General features: G+C 42.1%; 1 protein-coding gene across 8 annotated transcripts in view; it reads left to right on the top strand.

Moving 5' to 3' along the window:
* Positions 1-18,793, top strand: part of DCX (doublecortin) — a 91,682-nt gene that overhangs the window by 60,307 nt on the left and 12,582 nt on the right. For 2 of the 8 annotated variants that reach the window (XM_017815419.1, XM_017815430.1), the window contains exons 4-6: positions 4,176-4,278; positions 8,138-8,260; positions 17,117-17,211. In XM_017815419.1, the coding sequence (XP_017670908.1) occupies positions 4,176-4,278; positions 8,138-8,260; positions 17,117-17,211 (321 nt within the window). Of the gene's footprint in view, positions 1-4,175; positions 4,279-8,137; positions 8,276-17,116; positions 17,215-18,793 lie in introns of all 8 variants that reach the window. The other 6 variants (XM_017815383.1, XM_017815389.1, XM_017815409.1 and 3 more) reach the window with 5 other exon arrangements.

Below are 18,793 nucleotides of genomic sequence, written 5' to 3'. Positions count from 1 at the left end.
GCAGCAGGCACTAATGGACTGTCACTGCAGAAATCCCCTCTTGGAAATCTGAGCTATATTGTCCTCTCAGGGAAGGTTTTTCTAATATAAGCAAAGAAGGATTTCATTTAACAAGGGAAGAAACCACACTTAATGAAAACCTAAGGAATTGCAAAGAGTTTTGTACTCCCTCAAATCTCTGTTAATCTCTACCAACTTCTATTTATTCTGTGATATATATTATAAAGTTTAGTAAAAAGATCAAACCTTGGCACAAAGAAAAATGTTATCATCAACTCTATTAGAAATAATGACTTAGTAAGAAATAAATTTGTGCCTCATCGACTGGAGTGTGAAGAAATAATTTCCTTCATTGGTATTGCTTAAGCTACAGGAATTGGAGTGCAAACATTTCGTGTAGGATGATCCTTTCTAAATCAATATTGTCCTTTGAATCCTGAGTTTCAAATTAAATATTACCCTCCTTTAAACAAAGGCCTGCTTGAAAATCAATGCTATTTATTTTGTCCACTGTAGTGTTATACACAAGTCTATTTTTTGTTATAAATAAAAAAAAAGCCTGTGGACTTGAAAATGGAAAAAGAAAAAAAATCTTCCTATTTTGCTGATCTCTGGTGTCGTTGCTAAGGGTGCATGATAACAGTCACCAGAAAATTCACCATTATCAGGTAATAGAACTGGTCCTTGCACTAGCTGGCTACTATCAGGTTTTGTCTTGTGCTTTAATAAATTTATAGCTAAAAGTAAAATGCAGCACTTTAAAACAATGATTTTCTGGTCATCATCTGGGATAAATCTGTTATTGATGTGAACTTTCTTTCAGGGTTTTTCATGGTGTTCCAGGTGAATTATTTGATATAATTAGAACAGTAGATTAGAGCAAGCTAAAGCAGAATATAGACTTTCAAAAACTCCACACTGCCTGGGGGGAGACTTGTACTATTTTTATTTATTTATGAATAATAAACAGAAAACATGAGAAAAAAGACTTCTGACGAATGGAGAGAAGACTTCTAATGTCATTCAGGAGTCACTTAAAACCTCTACAAAAATCAATGCAGGCAGAGATTTGGCCTTGCTCATCAAGAACAACCCTTAAATATTCCATACTGGCTAATAAGGTCTCAAACCTGTTATCCCAGCAGAGCAGCCCACGGTCCCAGTTCTTGACTCTGTGACCTTCAGGGATGAACTCATCCAGGCCCTTCTCCTGGTGGTTTTCGTTTCCTGTGCATCCCTTAGAGGGTCTGGCTCTGCTGCTGTCAGATCCAGCAGTTAAGTCACATGTTTTCACAAAGAAAGTTTACTCCAGCAACTTCCTGTGGACACCAATCCACATGGGACGTGTTTCAGGGGCATACAGGGATGATCAAGGATTGGGATTTGATAAACAAAAGGTAAATAGAAAATACCACACACGTGGTGAACATATGCAACACAGCACGATACGTGCAGTTGTTTCTGAATTTTGCAATGTTTTGCACTATTTAAGGAAAGTGGAGTTGGGTTTTGGCTGTCTTTTCTACTGTGTTGTGGTGAGTTCTTGATAGTGGAAGTTACAGCAGGAAAGAAAAGGGGAACAAATAAAGTAAATACAGAAGTTATTGTTTCCTGAGCATTAGGAGCTCAACAAGGAGATTATCTAACTCATTACCAGCCTCCAGTGCTCATCTAACCAGCTGTTGATGACTATAAAACACACCTGAAAGAACAGCAGCAAAATTAATTGCAAGTATCCCTGCTTGATATGCAATCAGTTTTCTGTCCTTGTGCGAGTTGGGAGTTTTCCATTATGTCTGGAGCCTTGATCTGAAGGTTTTTGTGATGGCCTGGACTTTCTTTTTGCTTGTGGTGGTTGTGGGGAGGCAAGGACAAAATACACACTTCAATTTATGACCTGGAGACAAAAAAAAGCAAAGTACCTGTGGGTACTTTCTGATTTCATGTAAAAGGTTGGAAAATTTTTGAATCCTTGTGTTGTGATTCAGTTTTGCTCTGTGTTTAACTGAGCAGTGGTTCCTGGACTGAAGGGTGAGCTTAGGAACCCACAAGTCTTTTCTGTGGCTAACTACAGTGCTTAGCATTCAGATGGGAACTTGTGTATTGAGCCAAACCCAATTATTTGCAAATGAATTAGTGCATCCTCGGAGGGAGGACTGTAACACCAAGTGCTGGTTTAAAATGTCATCTTTTCTTTGGGAGAATTCTCTGTAGATTTATTATTAACTATTTCCAATCTAATTTGAGGCAAACAGAAATAGGAATTCACTGAAGTCAGCAAAGAAAATTCTAACTTTGATCAAAGCCATAGCAGATTTCAGCTTGCTCCATTTTGAAAATCATGGCGATGTGAAAAGCAAGCTTTTCACTAATATTTGGCATTGTAACCAGTGCTGGCACTCGTAGGCAGTGCTTTAATTATACATTACATTAACCAGTGTGAAATACTGAGCCTTATTAAGATAGCCAAAAGCCTTCTTTATAGTTGATTTATTAGAGCTTGAAATTAACTTTTCACAGTCCAGCTTGAAGAGATCAGTCCAGCTGATAGATATGGAAGTTGAGCTCTGCCTGCAGTAAGTTTCCCCAGTTATCTCCAGTGCTCTCTCCAGTCCCTTGCAGTGCATCCACCCCCTGTAGAGACCCCAGACATGGCAAAACACTGGACATCAGCATCAGCTCTCACCCTCATACCTCCGTTAAAAATGTCAGTGCCAATCTTGTGGTCCTTTGAAATGGTTTCCTGAAGAAATGGCACTTAAAAAAAACACCTTAGGCTCTGCCAGGTGTTCAGATGTGTGGCTGGGGTGTTGTACCAGGCTGGCTGATGCTGGAGATGTTCCACTCTGGTGTGTTTGCAGATGAACATTTTTGCTCCTCCTGACACGATACTTGGTCAGTGTATGGCTGGGATGTCAGGATGTCATTAAATATTGCTAAAACAAGTCCATCACCTGTAGAGCAGTAGAGAGAACTGCAGATCTCTGCCAGCTGAATGTGGGGATTAGCTCCCAGCATGATGGCATCTTGCACTTTTCTCCTGCTGGAATGCTTCCCACAACCTGCCTGCATTTTCAGATTCCTGAACTCCCAGATATCAGTTCTCTGATTAAATCAGTGGATCTGAAGCTCCCACATCTCGTGCTTTGCTTCTATTTGATGCTGCAAGGCAAGCCACAGTCTGGAGCTTCAGGTACTGCAAGATATAATTTCCTTGTATTTAGTATGGCAAAAAAAGAGAGCAAGGCACTCAGAGCCCCTGGCTGGTGTGACTGTGTCTTCTGTTTACCTCGAAGAGTTTTCTGCATCCTGCTCCTGTGGTGTCCTCAGAGAGGAGTTGTAGTTTTAGGTGGCTGAAAGCTGCTGCTTTTCCTTTTCCCACTGAGCTGTTCAAGGGCAAAGCTCCCACACTTGGAGCTGCTGCAGCCTCCCCTCCCTGGCTCCTTGTGCCTTTCCTGCCCAATAACCACCTTCCCTACACCTCGGCCTTCTGTGGGATGAGCAGCCCTGCAGTGAGGGAGGGTGCTTTAGCATCCTATGTCTGGGTGGCCAAAGCAGGGAGAAGATGGCGCAACATCTGGAGTAAATCCATGCATTTACATTGTGGTTGTGTGGGAAAGATGTCTAGTCAAACTTTGGGTCCCTCCATCAATAGCACAGATAAACCTTTTGACTTTAAAATTTATCATCAGGATCGCTTAAGAGGAGTCACATCTGTGCACCTGTGCTGTGCCCAGTAGCTTTTTGCCTTCTTAGTGGTCTTTTGAGTTTTCAGGGTCTGTTGGTACTAAGATACTCGCCAGCATGGGCAGTGGTGTCATAGCCTTGCCTGTGGATGTGGCAGGGAGGGAACCTCTGCTTCTTATTTCAGAAGTAGCTGTGTCATTCATTTGGGTGATCAGTGTATTCTGTCAGCTCCTGAATGGATGGGAAATGCCACTCCCCGTAGAATGTGCAAGATAGCTGTTGGAGTTTTTTTCTCTCTCTTTTTTTTTTAATTACACTGTTACACTTGACTTGCCCAGATGGGCACCAGCTTTATGGAGAGTGGGACCAAATCAGCAAGGGGTGGGGGGAAGAGCAGAGAGGCAGCGCCGTTCTGTTTAAATTAAAACTGAGCCACGTCAGAATGTTGCCAATTAAAACTAAAATGAATGACTTTGCTCTCTCTGTAGGTGACCTGTCTCCATGATTTCTTTGGGGATGATGATGTGTTTATCGCCTGTGGTCCAGAAAAATTCCGCTATGCACAGGATGACTTTTCTCTGGATGAAAGCGGTAACATCAAACGCACGCTGTGGTTTTATTTGATTTCCATTCAGTTGCTTGTATCAGATAATAATGCTGCATGCTTCTATTCTGATTTTTAAGACCCAGTACATGGAATTTAACATCCTTTTGTGATACTTATCCAGTCAGCAGATATTATAATCAGGCAAATACTGGCTGAGGTAGCCCAAGTCAGAATAAATTAACTCCTGCTCCATTTGACATTTACTGCAAGTGTATCCTTTTGATTTTCTCCAGTTACAGTCGGAGAGATATATTTTTCCTGAGAACTAAACCTCCTTATGTAGACAAGTAAATATCAAAAAAATGGGGAAAAGCAACAGTTAAAAAAAAATAATCACACTTCCACTGCTTTCTTCTGCTGATTCAAAAACCAGGGCAATAATTCCCTTTTGGAGGGGGACACAACTGTGACAGCACCATTATTTGTCCCTGTTACGAGTGCAAGCAGAGGTGTGTAATAATGTGAGTCTCTATGATCAGTTAAGCCATGAAATCTTTAATTTCACAGAATATACAGAGCTTGCCTGTAGGACTTACCACCCACCCCACCTTGCAACTCTATCCACCAAGAGCACATGCTGCCTGCAGGTGCTAGTGAGTGCAATAAGAGGAAATTAATGTTATTTTGACCATCTAAACTCTAAAATGTGTCCTCCCAAGCATTTAGGTTCATTTCCCAGAGCTCTAGGTATCCTGTATAAGGAACAGGAGTCCCATGCTGTCCAATCTGCTACAATCTGACTTGGTATTGAGAACCAAAGAGAACTTTAGCTGTATGCCAGAAAGTCAAGCAGCCTCTAATCTTCAGACATTTCTTTTTTATGATTCCTTTGCAAGCCTGATTTTGTGTAACGCTGGTGCTTCTGACCTGTGTACTCCAGATGAACCCATTTTGATGGTCTTGGGTAATTAAGAGAAAGTTTTCCAAGGTTCAGCCGAGACTTTGTAGGCAGAGAATAAAGCCTGTGTCAGGCTGGGGAAGCAATCTGTAACCTGAGCTTCATATTTTTTTTAACACTCAGCAGTTGAGTCAGCTCCAGCGGGAGTTCCACGCTGTAAAACAGTTTGGATGCAATCCTAGCAGAACGACTTGATGGGAAGCCCAGCTCTCTGCCTACACTCCTGGTTGCTACTCACTTTTCCATCTTGGGTTTCTCTCACATAAATAAGCCAAGCCTGCTGTTGGGAAGGCACCAAGTACCTGCAGCTCCCAGAGGAATTTTGAGGGGAGCAGGGGTGCCCTGCACCTCCCAGGAAGCAGATGAGGAGCTGTTAGCCAGCAGCTTTTTCCCGTTATTCATCCATCATCCTTCCTTGTTACGAGTCAGATGCTGCAAGGAGAACTGCAAATCCTGAGGTTTTGCAGATGACTGTCACTTACTAAAATCTCCTCTGTCATGGGGAACTTTTTCTTGCCTGTTTGGATGACACGCACCAGGGTTGCCGGTTATTATGTTCGCTCTGGCAGGACATCAGGAAACAAAATGAGAAATAGCATAAGAGAGGATTATGTCATCTTTTTCCTCTTGACTGCCCACCACAGATTCCACTCTCTAATCCCTGCTGCTGAGCACCCTCCAGATGACATTGCTCTGTCCAATTTGTTTCAAGACCAGCCCATGGAAATGTCACACCCTGGTGATGTTTGGAGGCCTGTTTACAGCAACTTCAGCACAGTCAGGTCTCCACCTTCAGAGCCTTTTTTCCAGATGTGCAAATGCTCAGTGGTTGCTTTTGGTGTACTGACACTTGCCAAGGGCTGAGCTGGAGGAATTCCTCAGAGTCAGCCTTTTTGTGCTAGAAAATGCAAAGCTGGTTTTCTTTTCAAGGAATTACTCCCCTGGGAAAAAAAATAAATTTGGAAGCTCTCACAAGGACGTAATATGAAGCATTTTTACTTTTTATGTATATTTTTTTAGTGAGTAATTCAGGTGACTGAACACAGCTGCCTGACATCTTTTGAGTCCCCCTTGGTTTCTGGGATACCCATGTGTGGTGGTATAGGATTGACAGATTCGGTGCCTATGGCCAGGCAAGTGAGTTGTGCTCCAAGATGCAAATGTTGCAATGTTTTTTGTCAATATCCAAGAGCCTTGAAAAATATAACTTCTGCAGTGACTGAAGAGGATTTTTCCTCCTGTTTTGTCTCAGCTGGTTAACGCAGTGGCTGGCTGTTTCAGATTGTCTCATGAAACACTGTATTCTTTAGGATCAAGGAGAGATAGTCTACCTTCCATGCATCTCCCCATCCCCCAGCATCAGTACTGCTCTTCATGTATAAAAAATTTGGGCTATATTAGTGCTGGACCTCTACAAGCCTTTCTATGACATCATATGTGAGAAGTCAAGTACTTTTGGGAGAAAACCAAAACAACACACGCACACAAATTTTTCCATCCCCGATTTGCAATTTCCAAAATCCTTTATCAGGAGAGAAAATAAACTCATTGTAGGTTTAATTATTGCCATGCAGTATCCCTGGAGCACAAGGCATCCTCTCCTCATATTCTTGTACTGCATGACCCGAGAGCAAACTCTCTTGCAAACCATCCGGAAGGAGAAGAGACGGACTCTCGAGTGTCTGAGAATGAGGAAAGCCTGGGGAAAAATTTAAGGCAACTACATTTTCGTAGATGTACTGATATATAATTAAATAACACATACATTTAGGTCAGACAGCTTGTTTTCAGTTGACCAGTTATTTATCTGGTATGTACTGCCTTAGTTGATTCCCACTGGAGAATCCAGTCAAGAGGGTCCTCAGTGCAGAGCTGAGCTGAACTCTTCTATTAGAAACTGTCTGTATGAGGAACATGTAATTCACATCTGTAAAAAATGCACTTTTTACGTCTTGGTGAGGACAAGCTGTTGTAGGAGATGAGGTGAGACCCGTTAGCATTTGACAAAAAGGAAATTCCCTTTTTATTGTCTTCTTCTTAACTGGGTTAAGTTAATAACTTGAGGGGTGGAAAGTTCTTTTTCTGTTAGCTTTCAATGTAAATAAACCCTGCTTTTGAAGATCTGGCATGCCTGAAATCCTGGGACACACAGGGGTTTGTTAGCATTTCAGTTCCTTTCTGCAGGACCCTGTAGATCATGTTTACATTTATCCCTCTTCCTGGCGTATTTATTTTTCAAGAAAACACAGTTGGGGTTCTCATCTGCTCATGTCTTCAAGTGCATAAATCTGCTGGGCTTGTTTATACAAACCTTTCTGAAAGGGATGACTGGCCAGGACAGAGGATGTATTTTGTAGAACCATTTTGTCTTCTTTCCTTTCTGCATCTGAAAAGCTCCAACTTGTTGAGACAGAAGAGGCTGATTCAGGCTGGGTGAAAGTCTCCTGGGGCAGATGTCCAGTCTGGCACTTGGAGACTTTACACCGTGCCATGAGCTGTTTCCTGGCTTTCTGCACCTGCATCATAAGTTGCAGTCATCACTCCTCCTACTAAATCTTCACAGAAGGGTTGCAACAAATTAACTGGATTTTTTGGCCTGATTCATCGCTCAGTGTTGACTCATTGTGCTCACTAGTCAGTGAGAACTATGGCAAGGGCAAGGGCAGAAAATGTTTGCTAGGACACAGGTTTGGAGACAGGCCCTGCTAGACCCAGCCTGGCACCTACACTGTCTCAGCACCTCCTCTAGAGGAGCTGAGCCGTCCTCTTTTCCCTCCCCTTGAAAGGTCTCCTTTCTGCTCTAGAGAAAATGTGCTGATGTCAGCTTTTCCCCTTGCCCTCGATGTTTGCTTTTCGGAGACAAAGCACTGAGCTGCCCAGGGGTGTTTCATACCCTCTGTCCACGGGCACAGGGACATAACCACGGTTGCTGTGTGTTCCCCCAGAGTGCCGGGTGATGAAGGGGAGCCCTGCAGCTGCCACGGGCAGTAAGTCCTCTCCCACCCCTCAGAAGAGCTCGGCGAAGAGCCCAGCGCCCATGCGCCGCAGCAAGTCTCCAGCCGATTCAGGTAACCATCAAGATGGTGAGTGATTGTTTCTTGGTGTCTGAATATTGACTGTGCTCGAGGGAAAAACACATACTGTGCGTGTTTGCATAGGAAACCCTGGTATTCTTTTGAAAACAAGAAGCTGGTGCTGCAGGGGGCACTTAATAAATGTTGGAAAGGAATTCTCTGGTTGGTTAAGTGCAGTTGTGGCTTGAGGTTGTACCACACACAGTCTCACAGCCTCCTTCCCTAACAATATTTTAGAAGAAGTTTCCACTTCACAGGCAGGAAATCAAGGCCCACAGTGCTCCCAAATGTCCCCTATAGATACAGACTGATTTAGAATAACCTTCTGTGCAAAGCTAGTGGTAATTGTTGTACAGGTCAGAAGTGGCTTCTTCTAATAGTTATTAAAAGAAGACCAGTGATCTTGCAACTGGAGAACTGGTGATGGGTTTATTGATGTGATCCTGAGACAGTCACTCACTAATAAAAGAGAAGGAAAAATGGGAATTTGCTGCCGCAGCTTGCACCACTTGAAAAGCCTCCCTCCTCCTTCAGTAGCCCCTGGACTGGTGGTGTGGCTCACCTGGAGAGCTGCAGAGCCTGGCGATTGAAGGTTGGGCTGCACATTGTAGTAATTACAGTAACTGATAGTTTTTTGAGTCATGGAAAGTTCCTAGAGTCACAATGAATATCTAGTGTGTCATCTGCTTGCCTGTTCTGTTCCGAAAGAGAACCAGACATGGCCTTTCACTAAAATGGCCAAAGCACAAAAAAAAGGATGCCAGGATTCCAGGAGAGCTTCATATCTTGAATTCAAGTGACCCACAGCATTAACACAGGTGATATAAAAGAGAAATTACTTTTCCCCCTCATGCTAACATACAACATATTGCATGGGAGCACCACACAGCAGCTGACCATCAGTAGACACTGGATTATTGGATATAAAATTCTCTTGACAGGAATCAGAAGGATTTTCCCCAGGAAGCAGTTTGATTTTTTAGGATCTCTTGGTTGGTTCTTTAGCTACTTAAAAGGACAGTGTGAAGTTGGTTGGCACATGCCAAGACACTGTAATTTAAAAAAAAAGGTATTTCTCTGTAAGGGGATTTTACATTCATAAAGTTTTTCTTCAATGTGCCAGTGTAGGTTGTTCTTAAACTCAGGCTTGCTATAATCTAAAAAGCTTTTATAATCCCAAATGCCTGGTAAAGTTGTCTGGGTACACTGAAGGCATGGTGGAAATTATGTTGTTGATTTAAAAAACCCCAAACTAACATTCATTGATCTGGGCGTCAGCTCATGCACGAGTTGTGAAACAGCATTTAAACCTTCTCCATAAGCATCAGGTAGGTACTAATTACCACCAGAACAAGACTTTATTGCATGAGCATATAGTCTAATGTGAAATGGCAACTATTGTGTTCCTGATTTTAACTGATTGAGTGACTTACAGGAACAGAATGGTGACTCATCTGATGAGGTTTAATGAACACAGTCAGCAGAGCTTTTCAGAGGGAGATTAAAATAACCAGGAATGCTGAACAATAGCCAGTTCCTGGAGTTAAGGCCAGTAATGAAGGACAAATCAGGTTTCTTTAATCCATCCAGACAAGGGTCTTTCGTACTTTCCTGTAATTTCAATACAGGAAGAAATGGCAGCCCGTCCTGTTTAATAACAATGAAAAAGACTGAACTCCTTCAGCATTGGAAGATGGAAGATTTGTTTACTCAGGACAGAGAGAAAAAAGAATACAGTTTTGTATTCTTGCCTTGAATTTGTAATAATTTAAGTGGATTTACACGTCATTTAAGAATCAATATTTACATTTAGGTGGATTTTGAAGTTATCACATTAAAAAGGCAAGGAATGCTTACTGAAGCCTGATTAATAAAAGATTATCTGACTTTTTTTTTTCCCCCCACAGAATTCTCACCCATTTAATTTGTGAAACTGTTTAAAAATAGTTTTACTTCAAATATATAATTTTTTTTGCTATGTGTTTGCTCTCCTACCCATTCATACTTTCTATCTTTGCTGTCTTTCACTCTGCTGTGGTGATATCAGATACATTGTCATATCAGAACCTTTAGTTTCCTTGGGTTTGTGTTGTTAGTTTCTGTTCTCTGCAGTTCTTCTCTAAGCAGGTTTCTGTACCCTCTAAGTCTCTAAGGCCATTGTGACATATCTGGGCACTGATATCAGTGCAGATTCAGAGGTAAATCTCCATGCTGCTTCAGTGAAAGAATTCTGAACCCTCCTCATTACAAACACACTGCAGTTACAGAGAAGGATGTTATTTTCTTCCATTTCTCATCCTAATTATTCCATTCCCCCACTAAAGCATATGGAAAATGGTACATTATTTATCAGCAGAAACAATGAGAATGCAGTGGAGTTCCATGTGGACAGTGGTTGCATGCATTGCCCACAGAGGCAGCTGAGGCTTAATTCAGTTTTATATGAACTGTGATAAATTCTTTGGCTGTCTTGTTGCAGCAGTCCTGGCAGCAAACTATGTAAGTGGTCAGGTCCCATTCCAAAATAACATGGATTAATTTAGAGCAACAGAGAACACACAAACAAAATATTTTGTAAAAAAGCATCAGGACAAAAGGCCGTGCACAGAAGTACAGCAGCACAGAGAGTGCCAGCTCCCAGTTGCAGTGGTCTGAGTTCACTGCCTGAATCGGTCCCTTCTGCCAGAGGGAATTTGCCTCCTGCCTCGATGTGTCATGGCCTCACTGTGAAAAGCTCAGTTTCCCCTAGGCAGCCAGAGCTCTTCAGCTCCAAGGATATTCAAAAAGTGAGGCAGCTAATCCACGGGAACTTGTTAAATGCTGTTTTCTTGGTGCAGTACCTTCCCCTTTATTTACCGTACAGTCATTTAAAGGAACGAACGAATGAGAATTGAACGAATGAATGAAGAACGAAGAAATGTCTTGCCATAAGCAGATGGCAACAGACCCCAGTACTTATATTCCCAAGGGGAATCCTTTCTTCCTTCTCTCATTAACCCCCAAATATATATATATATATACCTTTTCTGGTTAGACCCAGCTATTCCTCCAGACTCTGTGTTGATCGTTCCGTCAGGGGACTGTTTTCACCTCTTGGTTCAGTTTAACTGGAAAGCCCTGGCTACTTTGCCAGCAGTTCCACTGGGCTTCCAATATATCCTCTACTTTCCAACCTCTTTGGTACTGGAGCTGTGACATAGCCTTTCATCTACATCCTCCACCCATCTCTCACATCATGTTGCTTCCAGCAAAGTGCACTTAGCAAAATATATCAGGGTTTTACTTCTCTCCCTTCAACAATGTATCCAAGTGCCTTTCTCTTTCTCCCAAATGTTACCTAAGAAAGCTGAAACTCGTTTCTCAGGTGTGAATTGAGATTTGGATGGGATTGGTGTCTCTGTCCAGCCTTAGGTGAGCTTGGGTTGTTGTGTTTCAGTACAAACTGAACGTGTAAGAAAGACACAGGCAAACTAGAGAAAACCCAGAAGAAATTTTCTCTAGAAACTGCTTTGGGAGCAAAAGTTGAAGGAAATGGATTAATCCAGGTTAGAGAAAAGGAAAATTGAGAAGGGACAATGTAACACTCTCCAAATTCATTTGAAGTATTGAAAAGAGGATCAGGATCAATTTTCCTGTGTGCCAGTGAGGGATAGGACAGGACATTGGTTTAATCTTTAATAGGAGATATTCAGATCAGATATTAGGAATACTTTTCAATTATAAGTAACATCAGGTCTCTCAGAGAGCCTGTGAGTCCCAGTCAGACTTTGTGCAGTTAAAAAATAAGATTTGATACATTTGATATATTTGATCCCAATTTAGAGCACAAAATTGGAGTTACAAAGCTTCTATGGTATTTCTAGCCTCGATTTTTCTTTCTTTGGAGTCAGCTTTGCTAAAAGGCATAGCTTAGAGCAGTGAAATCCATCCCTCTCCTAAGATGACAGAGGAAAACTGTGCATAAGGAGAGAAGTCACTGTGCTGCTGCTATGGTCCATGAGATTTAAATGGAATAGGATCAGCATGAGGTTTGGCAAAATTTCTTTAACAGACTGCTCCAATAAGGAGTCAAACCAAGGAAAAGACAGAGCTGAAGCTCTGGGGAGAAATACAGGGGAGAAAATAATGATGCCATTTGCCATTACTTCTTTGTTATAAAAACGTATCTTACAATAACTCCCATACCAAACAAAGTGTTTGTTTTATAACAAATTTTATATTTCAGTTTTATAACATGTGTCATGATAGGAGAGTTAATGATTTTTAAGACCAATCCTTTGCAGGAGAGAGCCACAGGTACCTGAACTGAAATTTGAAAATGTCTTTGCCCAGTTTTGCCTTGATTTGGCTCAAGGAGAATATGAACAGGACTCTGAGGCACTGCTGCAGGACCTTGATTTCTCGGTCCTCTAATGGGAAGGTTTGGATAGAGGGACAAAAGCATATTCACAAGGCAGCAGAAATTAGCAAAACAGACACAGAATGTCAGTCTGTCCTGACTGCAGAGCTGGCTCCCCGGGGTCATTATATATGAATGTGTTAAAAAGGCAGCAGATGTCTCTGGGATTGCACATGAGAGACAGCAGCTTGTTCTCTCGCTTGTGCTGTGTATGTTCTGCTCACTGACAGTCCACACTGCACATCCAGGGAGAGATCCCCTCACAAAACCTGGTAAGAAGAGGATACCAGCACTGCAGAGCTGAGGGGCTGGAAGTTTGGAGGTGCCTGAGCGAGGGATGCCTGTGCAATCTGAATTCTTCCACTCCTGAACAAACAGTACAATGGAGCCTTTATTTTTCCCATGGCTTCTCTGTCCTGGAGTGCAGGAGGGCTCGTGGTCACTAAACAAGCTGCTATTTCTATATTTGCTTTATGCTGTCCTTGTTCTGCTTGTTCCCTTTCTTTAATTTCTTGATGACACTTCAAACCCTGACCTGGGACAAACCTGTCTATGTATTTTGTGGTTCTTTCTCTCAGTCTTGTGGTGTATGAGCATGTGCTCCTTGAACTAGGAACTCATCTGCTGAATCCTGGGAACCCCAGTCAAGCAAGGAGCATTAACCTTATTTTACAAATTGCTGCAAATAGATATCTCCATACCTTTTGAGCACTCACTGTGATCCCCGGGCCCTGCTTTTTCCAGTTCTTTATGTTGATAGAAAGGGGAGTTCAAAAGATGGACCTCACTAACTTCATTTACAGGTCTTGGTGCTCATCATCACTGGAAGTTCAGGTCCAGAGTCCCAGTCATCCAGGCAAGCCTGAGCAACAGTCACAGAACAATTGCATATGGGAATTTTGGCTAAAAGGGGTCCTACAAGAAGGCTGAAGAGGGACTTTGACAAGACCATGGAGTGATAGGACAAGGAGGAATGGCTTTGAGCTGAAGGAGGGTAGTTTTAGATATTAGGAAGAAATTAGGGTGGTGAGGCCCTGGCACAGGTTGCCCAGAGAAGCTGTGGCTGCCCCATCCCTGGAAGTGTTCACGGCCAGGTTGGATGGGGCTTGGAGCAACCCTGGATAGTGGAAGGTGTCCCTGCCCATGGCAGGGGGTGGGATGAGATTCTGTGACTCTGTGATCCTAAAACATCTGTGGGAGAAGGAGACAGAGAATTCAGCTTATCTGGATCTTTCATAGCCATCTCAAACATGACATGATTATTCTCCCTCGTCCCTCTCATGTGCTGGACAAGCCTGATTTCTCTCAAGTACAAATTGCCTTGTGCACTGGAGGAGATAAGGAGCCTATGAAAACAATGTAGTGCACATGTGCATGCAGTTAAAGGCTGTGTTATATGCACAAAGGGCCTTTAAGGTAGATTGGGCTTGCAAAGCAAATACAATGACATAAATAAGACATAAGACACAAACAACAACGTGGTGGGAAAACAAACCCAAAAGAATTAAAATAAAAACTTGTTATAAAGAATAGGTCCCATTAGCTGAGTGTAGGTGAGATCCTGAGCTGTCCTAAGTCATCAACAGATTTTAGTGGAGCAGCAGCATTATACACCACCTGGGATCTGCTCTTTGCCTCTTGATATTTTTTTGCATTTCAGTTCAAAAGAAATGCAGGCAAGTTTGCTTATGAACACTATTCTTCATTAGCAGACATAGAGAAAATTAAACTGGGCTTCTTAATTGTTGCTCCTGCTGCAAAATTGTACTGTATTTGTAATGATATCCATCCATCTCATTCTATTTCTGATTTGGATGTCACATCTGGTTTTTTGTTGATGCTCATAAAATATTAATATCCCTGCTGTAGCACTTAAAAGTCTCATTGTATTAGGGAATTTCTATCCTTCTCTGCAGCAATTACATCCATTTGCTGCACGCTGACTGTTTGCTGTTCTTCCAGTCTTCCTCTTTGGGGAAGGGAAATTTTGGTTCTTTGTAGAGTTGTTAGGTGGCATTTTTCACCTTAGGATGATCAGTGACAATTGAAAATAAATAAAGAGGCTTTTTAGGCATTGGAGAAGGATTCTAGCTAATACAGATTATATTAGTAACTATTCTATCCCACGTTTTCTTTAATAGGAAACACAAAGTCACCTGGTGAAATAAAACATAAAAGAGATCCAAGTTCTTTTTTACTGAATTGCCTTCATTATATGGCTTATAGTTAGAGAACTCTACTTTTTTTCCCCAGCAGCCTCGAGGGCAGCTCACTTTGCAGAACTGGAGCACAGTGAAGTGTCACAGCACAGAGCAGGGACCGGCGTGTAACAGTCTCTGGGTTTCCATAACTGGTGTTTTCCCCCTACCAATAGGGAATGGTCTGAGTGGAATGGGGAGGTAAAGGCTCACTCTCTTCCCTAATTATCTATAAACCATTATTTCTACCACCTTTCAAGAAATCAAGAAATTTCCTCAGTGAGGTGCATTTGCAGTGGGAAAAAAAAGCTGTCTGTGATGAATAGCCTCCTCTTCCCAATAGAGGAGGGAGTGCATAGAGATGAAGACAGAGGAAGGACCCACATCACCATGAATCGAGTCTGAGCTGCTCTCCTGTGCTGGTAGCTCCTCCTTTGTCCTGAGGCTTACATGTTTCTCTACACTTATTTGAACTCACTTGTATGACCTCTGCATTTGGGTCAGTGATACTACAAACCTGAGCCACCCCCTCCTCTTTCTCACAAGAAGGTGAGAGGCTGTCGTAGGCATTAAAGCAAGAGTTGTGCTGGTTTTGCTCTTAAAAGTACGACACAGCGTGATACTTTATACACTTCTTCAGTCTCCTCCAGACACTCAAGTACTTGCTGTACTTGCTTATTTTTAAGTACCCCATTTGCAGACTCAGCTATTACAATTGAAAACACAAGTGCCGTGTGCTGAAATCATCCACCCTCCTCTGTGCATGCCTTTACAGGTAGAGAAACGATATAGAGAGATACTGGGCACTCTGAGAGCAGGACAGCCAGCCTGGAGTATTACATGCTGGCTTTCTGTGTGAAACATCAACACAACTCAAAATTCCTTCCTTAAGGGCAGGGATTTGTGTATTTATCTGGAGGGCCGGCAACACTACAGCCATTTAAGGAAACGACAATCAAAATATTTGAGGTTTGGTTTTGTGGCTTGTGCTGAATACATAAACATCTGGAGTAGGTTTTGGAAATGCCACTTTCTATAGACTTGATTGGGATATGTAGTTTAATGCTAATAAGGCCTCCAGCTGCATGGATTGCAAAAAAGAAAGGGACAGAAAGGACAATACCCTTGGACACAGCCAGCATGAGTCTGAATTCCCTCGAGTAAGGCTACTTGTGCTGATGGAGCTTTGTGTTTAAACCCCTGGTAACAAGAGAATCTGTATCCCTGGAGCTGATACCTGACTTGTGAATGACCAAATTCACTATGTGTAAGCATGTCCTTAGGAAAAAGGTATTGTGACACCTAGCAATTATCAAAGACATTAGCTTACCCCAGTGAACATCAGTGGTAGGAAAAAAATTGATTTATCCTTATTCCATTTGTTTCCCTTCATTTTTTTCTGCATAATATGCTATGTACTTTGATTCCTTTTTAATCCAATAAATGCATAACAGCTTGCCCTGACACAGACCCATGCCCTTCACTTTTGAGTAAAACCCAGGCCTGTGAAAGCCTGGAACAGTCATTCCAAAAGCCATTTGGTTTAAATGAATAACATTTTTTTTTTTTTAAATTGAGAATAACTGTGTTTTTTTTCAAAGCAACATGTACAAACAAATCAACCCAAAAGACCAGATTTTGATCTTTGCGAAGATCTTTGCAAAGGCTTGTTTCTTGATGTAATTCTCCCGTTCCTCCCCTGATAGACCATGTCCACTTCTCTGGTGCAGGCAGCAGAGGAAGAGCAGAGATGTGTCATATCACCCTATGCTTCCACCAAGGCTTCAGAAGGGCTCTTTGATCACATAATCCCACCCACAGCTACTACATCCAAGGCATTTGAGGCTGCTGTTTGTCCAATTTGTAATCATCTAACATTTCTTGTCTAGGACTCAGGATATCTTCAGCCTCTGGTTTCCACACGCCCTTAAACCGTTTGAGAACACAGACATTGTCTTTCTGTTTTTGTGATGATGTGTATCTTGGATCAATTTGGTGGATGTTTGCTGTGTAAAATACTGCTCCTTCTATTTGTTTTCTATTCCACTGTATTTTGCAGTCAATTACCCCGAGTAGCTGAAAGCCTTGAGTTAGGTTAATAGCCATGGTATTTGTTTGGGTTTTTTCTCCTGCCTAACATGAATAAACTGTAGCGTTTCTGTGTTAAATGTTTGGAGACCTTCCATCTCCCCAAAGGAGAAAGATCTTCCCCTTGCTTGTCTGATTTCTAGCTTCTGTCTTGTTTTCTGTCAGCAAACGGGACCTCAAGCAGTCAGCTGTCCACACCCAAATCCAAGCAGTCCCCGATCTCCACACCCACCAGCCCAGGGAGCCTCCGTAAGCACAAGGTATTACGTTTCTTATACCTTACTACATCTGTTTCTGCCTTAGTTCACTCAGACTTTTGTGACACTTAAGCCATGACCACATTCTCTGGAAGCACAGCTCCTTATGTTGAGACAGTGGAGTTTGGCCCTTTACCTGAAAGGGTTGTCACTCCAGACTCTGCAGGATAGTGAGCAACAAATCATTGGCCTGTTTCCTCTACTAGAGTTATTAATGTGTGCTGGAGAGCATCCAGATGGATCAGAAGAGAGAACTTAACCCTGAGCTTGTATCACTATTCGAAAAAGTTATTGATGGATATGGTTCCATATAAATCCTCCTCTCTTGGAAAGCCTGAATTGTTGGCAAATCCAGTCCATTAAACAGCAGAAGCAATGCAAATGTTACTGAAGCTCTAAGACATCACTTTAATGATGCTCCTCAAGAATTTATTTTTTTTTAATTATTTAAGAGCATGCTCTGTTTTACAGGAACCAGATGATTTTTTTACAGCTGATGTGGTAATTGTGATCTGGAACAGTAGCTGGTTTTCCTGGTCACAAACAGCATGTCTAACAGGTAGCACAGCATCCTAGTAAAGATCTGTAAACCTGTGCTGGCTCATAGATAATTCATGTATTGATTTATTTAAAAGGTACAGCAACTGTCACAGCTTTTTCAGTTCCTGTTGTTCAGTGTCATTCTGTGCTGAGTTCAGACTTTCATTTCCATAGACCTTTGCATTCCTGGAATAGCCATAGTGCTGCTTCCACCAGCCTTCACTTGATAGGAACTTGGACATAAATGTAGGTGTGAGAGGAGGTCAAGGAGATTTCTCTTTAGTAATCAGAGTGCACCTCTCATCCTGAGAGTGATTTTGAAAATATTGACTTGAAATTCTGGAAGAGTAATTTAAAAATTCTGGTGGTGCTGAGGTTTCACAGTCAGCAGCCACGTGGAATCTACTGTGGGCTAAATTGCACGGGCTGGGCTCATTTTGGTTAACAAAGGGGTAACTGAATTCAAATGAAGTCTGTTTTCCTCAGGACTTCACTCTGATCTCAGCTGCTCAGTCCAGGTCTGAGGAAATAAACCAATTTTACACAAAATGTGTCCAGATTCATTATTAATTTACAACTGAGAACAGAATCTGGCCCGTGGTCTGAATTCAACAATTGCTTGTGTATATTCAGCAGGAGTAATGCTGTAAACTGCATCCTCTGCTTCAGCAGCAAGGACCTAAAATGCTTTCCAAACATTACCCCATTTAGAACTGTGGAGATGAGGATTTGCTTCCTGGCAAAGACCAGTAAAACTCACCTTTTTAATGTATTATGTGTGCTTTCAGCTGGCTGGTTTATGACCTTTTCCAATGAAGCCCCGAGAACATTTGTGATAGAGGGTGACTGCTGAGGGCAAAGCCAATCCAGTATGATTTCCTCCACTAAGTTAAGCCAATCAGCAAACACGAATGCAGCATTTTAGGTTACCAGAATATTCACGCATCATTGTCTTTCTCCCAGGAGCAATTTCCTGCTTATGATGAAATCACTTCTTTTTTTTCCCCTTAAAGCTCAAATGGTAAATGCTTAAGTTGAGTACACC

This window comes from Lepidothrix coronata, unplaced genomic scaffold (assembly GCF_001604755.1).
Source record: "Lepidothrix coronata isolate B3197 unplaced genomic scaffold, Lepidothrix_coronata-1.0 Scaffold2, whole genome shotgun sequence".
NCBI lineage: Eukaryota > Metazoa > Chordata > Aves > Passeriformes > Pipridae > Lepidothrix > Lepidothrix coronata.
Note: the sequence above shows the minus strand (reverse complement) of the source record. Positions and strands in the feature narration are given on the sequence as shown.